At 38.1% G+C, this 6,098-nt stretch overlaps 1 protein-coding gene across 3 annotated transcripts; it reads right to left on the bottom strand.

The window, feature by feature from the left end:
• Positions 1-3,197: 3,197 nt before the first annotated feature.
• Positions 3,198-6,098, bottom strand: LOC132181440 (uncharacterized). 3 transcript variants are annotated; one of them, XM_088516318.1, is made up of 3 exons: positions 5,736-6,098; positions 5,340-5,399; positions 3,198-4,590 (listed from the first exon to the last, which is right to left on the bottom strand). In XM_088516318.1, the coding sequence occupies exon 3, from the start codon at positions 4,387-4,389 to the stop codon at positions 3,496-3,498; it is 894 nt and encodes a 297-aa protein (XP_088372444.1). In that variant the 5' UTR covers positions 4,390-4,590; positions 5,340-5,399; positions 5,736-6,098; the 3' UTR covers positions 3,198-3,495. The 3 variants fall into 3 exon arrangements, with proteins under 3 accessions (XP_088372444.1, XP_059450637.2, XP_088372445.1); XM_059594654.2 differs by having other exon boundaries at positions 3,198-4,473; XM_088516319.1 differs by lacking the exon at positions 5,340-5,399.

The raw sequence follows: 6,098 nt of genomic DNA, 5'->3' as shown, positions 1-6,098 counted from the left end.
GTCTATCAGAGTACTTGATTTTAAAGGATACAATAAATGCGTAAAACATTATTCAAGAGATTTTATTACAAGCGAAATTAGAAAACATTAGATTTTAGTTGCGGAATATCATATCATTACAATAACTTATATGAAAAGACTTTGAAAATTAATAATTATTCCCACCCCATTCCGGCCTCCTATTCCAGCATCCTTTCTACCTGAAAACAAGAAATAAAACTGAATGAGCCCAAAGGGGGCCCAGCAAGTAAAATCCACAACCATAAATAGTTTTACTCCTTGTTCTCAGTTTTGAAAATCGTTTTCACAAATAAATATACATCCAGCCATAATAATATATGTACGTACGGTTGAATCTCCCGTAACATATACATACTATTACATCTAGTAATAGATCATCGTTGTAAATCATCTTTATAAATCATCATCATAATGCATCATTATAAATAATCTTTGTAAATCATCTTAGCATATCTTCGTTGAAAATATAGTATCATTTTCTCATAATAAGGCCCATGTACACTATTACCCCTGTGCACGAGGGTTGCGGGTCCTGTGACCATGGCACTGAACTGTGGCCACAGCCATGCCCGACCGTCAATTAACTCTTTCTTGGTGCACTCAACGGTCTAGTTGATGGAATACCACCTTCTGGCATAGCCTCCTTCAGTGGTTTCGCCTCCATCCGAGTATCGGTACCGAACTCTCATCTTTACTTATCTTGGGGCCAAAAATACTCTCCTCTATACATGTGCCCTTATTTCATAAACATTTATCTCATCTCTTGTACTTTTCTTAGTACTTCTTTTGATGCATCTTAGGGCAACATGTAGGAGGGTTTATCATCATTTTTCTTTATTATAATCATCATCATTTCTCAACTTTCTTTTCTCAAAATGGAAACCTTTTCAAATATAAACTTGTTGTACTTAGAAAGCGTTTAAATAAATAGAAACTTTCTAGATAATTCTTTTAGAAATCTTTCATGCATGCAACATAACTTCATAATACGTAAATAAAATAATCATTTACAATTTACTAAAGAATGAATAAATAGCATGACATGAAGTAACTTTAGAAGGGGTAGTGAATTTACTTACCTCTAGACTGAAGCTAAAAGTGGTATGAAGGAATCTAGTTGCTCCAATATGACTAACACCACTAGTATATCTTTTGAAACTAATTTCTAAAGTCCGCTATCTCTTGTGTTCTTTCTTTCTTGTAGCGCTTGGTCTCGCCCTTTCTCTCTCTGTTCTGAGTAAACACTCTTAGAAAGAAGAAAGACCGAGTAAAAAGCGGAAGAAGGAAGAATATATGCAAGAGATGGGAAAGGAGATGAGTGGTGAAAATTGTGAAGGAGAAGAGCTCTATTTATAGGAGAAAATCAAACACTATTCTACCTTCAATTTACAATTATACCCTCATTTTACTATTTCACCAACCCTATACTATTTCACCAACCCTATACTATTCTACCTACCCTATACTATTCTACCTTCTTATTCTACCATCCTTATACCTACCATTTACTATCCTATTATTTCACCAATTACCATTCTCTAATTACCACTCTCATAAATTTCCCAAGAATTAAAATCCTTAGCTACAATGGATATTAAAATAACACCATTATCAAAATAATCTATTTAAATAGCTTTGAAAATTCTGGGGCACTACAGAAGATGTGGGGGAGTTTCTCCCTATCTGACGAGGTAGGTACAGAGATGGAGATTCAGCCCCATTCTATGATAAATTCTATGAATCGGGGTCAATTATGTTTGGTGGGCAAACTGGTGTCTAAAAGATTGGTGAGCAAGGAAATAATCAAATCGAAAATAATTAAGGGGTGGAGACCAACAGGTTCTTTATCGTTTAAAGTTCTGAGAGACAATCTATTCCTGATTGAATTTGAGCACTCATGGGACAAATAACGAGTATTGGAGGGGAGACCTTGGATCTTCGAAGGGCTTTGCGGTGGAAGATTTTGATGGAGTGAGGAGTGTCCATCTTGTATCAGAGATATTATATTGACAGAGCAGTTGCTCTATCAATAATCCATTTTATGAAAGATTATCAAGTTTGATTTTCAAAAAAAAAAAAAAACTACTAATGGTCGGCTTTGTTCTTCTTTTCCGACTACTGATGGTCGTTGCCATATTGAACAGCCTATTTAGGCCATATTGGTTCGCTTGATGGGCCGGGTCATTTATTTGACCCATTCCCTACTGTTACTAATATTTCTCTATCGTTTTTGTTTGTGTTCTTGTAATTTCCCTTTTTCCTTCCCCACTTTGAATAGAAAAAATAAATAAATAAATAAACCCCCTTTTTTTAAAAAAAAAAAAAAAGTGTAATTTTTTTAAGTCATTTCGAAATGATATATATATATATATATATATATATATATATAAAGCAAATGGAAAATTAAAATAATGAATTTAAATTATTTAATCAAATATAATTTTTTTTTTTTTTTTTGAAAACATCCAAACATAACATTAATCAAATAGACTGTTTCTCAGCCAATACAATATCCTGAATACAACTAGGATAAGCATCTCTCCAAAGCTGATCCACATACAGAGTAAGAGCAAATTTTGCGACGCCATGTGCAGCATTATTACAAACACGTTTCACATGACAGACATTCCAAGATTGAAACTTAATTTCATTAATCACCGGCCCATAACGTCCCCGGCAATCACCTGCACGTTTGAGTTCTTGGACAATCTCCAACGAGTTCCCCTCAAAGATAACATGACGATACCCCAGGCTGGCAGCAAGTAACTTCTACCATTTTCCAAGCAGCCAAAGCTTCAGCTATACCTGGATCCGAGATATATAATAGTTTTGAAGCACAATGAGCAACTAAAACCCGTCCAGTCTGATCCCTTGCAATAAATCCCATACCCAATTTTTGCTCTGTCGTGCTAAGAGCAGCATCCCAGTTGAGCTTTACAAAACCAGTTATTTCGTCTCCACCAAAGTTGTCTAGCCACAACAGCAAAAATTTGCATTTCCTCATCATCCAACAGCTCGCAAAGAATTTCAACAATATGAGAGAAGTTGTCAGAAACAATAGAACACTTACGAAATTTCTTATTACATTAAATCCACACATCATTTGCAGAAGGACAAGTCCGAAGAATATGGCCTAAAGCTTCCCTCTCCAAACCACAAATGGGACACTTAGGATCAGAGACAATTCCCTTATGAAATTAATTTTCCTTAGTAGGCAAAATATTATTACAAGTTTTCCAAAGGAAAATTTTAACCACACGTGAACCTTGAATATTCCAAATTTTCTTCCACATAGCTGGTAAAACAGAGGAAGTAGAGAGCACATACCTTTCTAAACTTTCTATTCAAAATGACACAATACTTCTTGCTTTTAGAGTCATTTATTTAAAGTGTATATACAGTCATTTTATTAAAAAAGGTGGTTAATCTACAACTTTGATCGAAAGGCATGAAAAAAAAGGACCCTAATTCTCCTTATTCTTGTAGTGACGGGACTTCGTTGATGGCCTCAATTTGGCTCGGCGACAGCCTCATTGTGACCGGCACCATGTTCAACCCGGAACCGCCATCCTCACCCGATCCTGCCAGGCATCGTAGCCGTAATGCCGCCTCATGAGCCGCCACACGAATGTCTTTGGCGTCCGAACTTGCAGGGTGCGGAAGGCTATTGACCAATTCAGGAAAATTGAGGTGTGCGTCACGTCCTCGAAAGTGTAAAATAGCAACATCATAAGCAGCAGCAGCCATTTCAGGCGTCTCAAACATCCCCAGCCAAATTCTGCTTCTCTTGCCGGGCTTGCGAATTTCAGACATCCATTTGCCCCCTTCTTGCTTGCGCACTCCTCTATAGGTAGACTTGGCAGCGCCACTGGAGCTGGTGTTTGGCTCTCCCATGCAGTACTGAGTTTGTAGCAAAATCTCTGTTGTTGTTGTTTGCAACACCCCCAACCCGTCGTTGATGGCCTCAATTTGGCTCGGCGAGACCGTGACCGGCGACAGCCTCACCGTGACCGGCACCATGTTCGACCCGGAACCGCCGCCCTCACCCGATCCTGCTGGGCATCGTAGCCGTAACGCCGCCTGATGAGCCGCCACCCGAATGTCTTTGGCATCCGAACTTGCTGGGCACGGCAGGCTATTGATCAATTCAGGAAAATTGAGGTGTGCGTCACGTCCTCGAAAGTGTAAATAAGCAACATCAGAAGCAGCAGCAGCCATTTCAGGCGTCTCAAACATCCCCAGCAAAATTCTGCCTCTCTTGCGGGGCTTGCGAATTTCAGACACCCATTTGCCCCCTTTTCGCTTGTGCACTCCTCTGTAGGTAGACTTGGCAGCGCCATGGCTGGAGCTGGTGTTTGGCTCTCCCATGCAGTACTGAGTTTGTAGCAAAATCTCTATTGTTGTTGTTTGTAACACCCCCAACACGATAATGCTAGGTTTGTCACTTTTCCTCTTTTACAACAAAAGAAATTGCAAAAATTTATAAGGTTATCAGAGTACTTAATACAATTTTATTGGATAAATTATTTATGCCCCCATTCCGGCCTTCTATTTCAGCTTGCTCTTTACCTGAAAACAATAAGTAAAACTGAATGAGTCCAAAGGGGGCCTAGTAAGTAAATCCACAATCATAAATAGTTTTACTTTTTGTTTTCTGAAAAAATGTTTTATTTTGAAATTATAAAGCAAATCAAAATATATATGCAACCAGCCATAACAATATACATATGCATCCGTCCCATACCAATCACATATGCATACTGGTGCGTCTAGTAATAAAACATCATAAATCATCAACATCAATTGGTTATAGTCATTATTTCATAATAGGGCCCTTGTACACTGTTACCCCCGTGTTCTAGGGTTGTGCGGCCCTTGCGACCCTTGCAGAGAGTGTGGCCACAGTCCCGTCCTCTTGGTCGATTAATTCTAGGTGCACTAAATATGGCAAAAATGATAGAATATCACCTTCTCTCTTTTAGTGGTTGTGCCTTCATCCTTAGCATCGATACCGATCTCTGTTCTTTCTTGGTTCTCTTGGGGCCAAAAATATTCTCGTCCATACATGTGCCCTCATTTGATAACTTTTATCCTATTTCTTATACTTCTCTCAATACATTTTAGGGCAACATGTACGAGGGTTTATCATTATTCTTATTTCTTATAATCATCATTTTCTCAAAATTTCTTTTAGAAATCTGTCATGCATGTTATATAATTCCATAATATGTAAATAAAATAATTATTTACAGTTTGATACAAAATATATAAATAGCAAGACATGAAATATTTTTAGAAGGGGTATAGAAGTTAGTTACCTCTAGCCTGCAGCTAAGAGTAGTCCTTTAACTGTTAATAAATCATCTTGTTGTTCCACTCTGGATAACCATAACTAAATTAATAACTAAATTACCCAAGAAATCAACCAATAATGAGACCTAAAAATCCAAACCCCCAAAACATTACTCACGGTTTCTTCCAGAATTTAATACCCAGCAAAACCATTTCAAATCTACAAATCAACACACATTCGGTTTGAGACCCAGCAAACCCAAGAACAACCCATTCGGCTAAGCCTCAAGAAATCTAACCAGGAAATTACCAAAATTAAATACCCAACTTAGAGTACCCATAACCGACCAAACCTTCAGCAAATCAACCCTTTGAAAACCTAACTAGAATCAAGAATCACAAGCAAAAGGGATAAATTTTACCTTTGAAGAACCTAGTCGATTCATCCAGCCGAACCCACTGATTCCTCCGAATCTCACTCAGTCCGTCTCTCTCTCTCTCTCTCTCTCGTTCATTGAAGAGGAGAAAGGGAAAGGTACGAAGTGCAGAAAAAAAGAGGGAAGGAAGAGAATGGGTTTCGGTTCCCTCTTTCTTACGGTCTCACTCTCTCTCCGTAGGTATCTCTCTCTCTATCAGATTTTCCCTTTCCTTCTCTCTCTCACAGTCACGCTCATTCTATCTTATCTTTGTTCTAAATTGGATGGAGAGAAGAAAGCGATTAGATAAAGAAAGAAGGAAGGAAGGCTGTTGGCCGAAAGAGAAAAGGAAGGAAAAAGAAAATGAAG

Source organism: Corylus avellana, chromosome 5, assembly GCF_965113065.1.
Source record: "Corylus avellana chromosome 5, dhCorAvel1.hap1.2, whole genome shotgun sequence".
NCBI lineage: Eukaryota > Viridiplantae > Streptophyta > Magnoliopsida > Fagales > Betulaceae > Corylus > Corylus avellana.
This window is presented reverse-complemented; position numbering and strand designations above follow the sequence as displayed.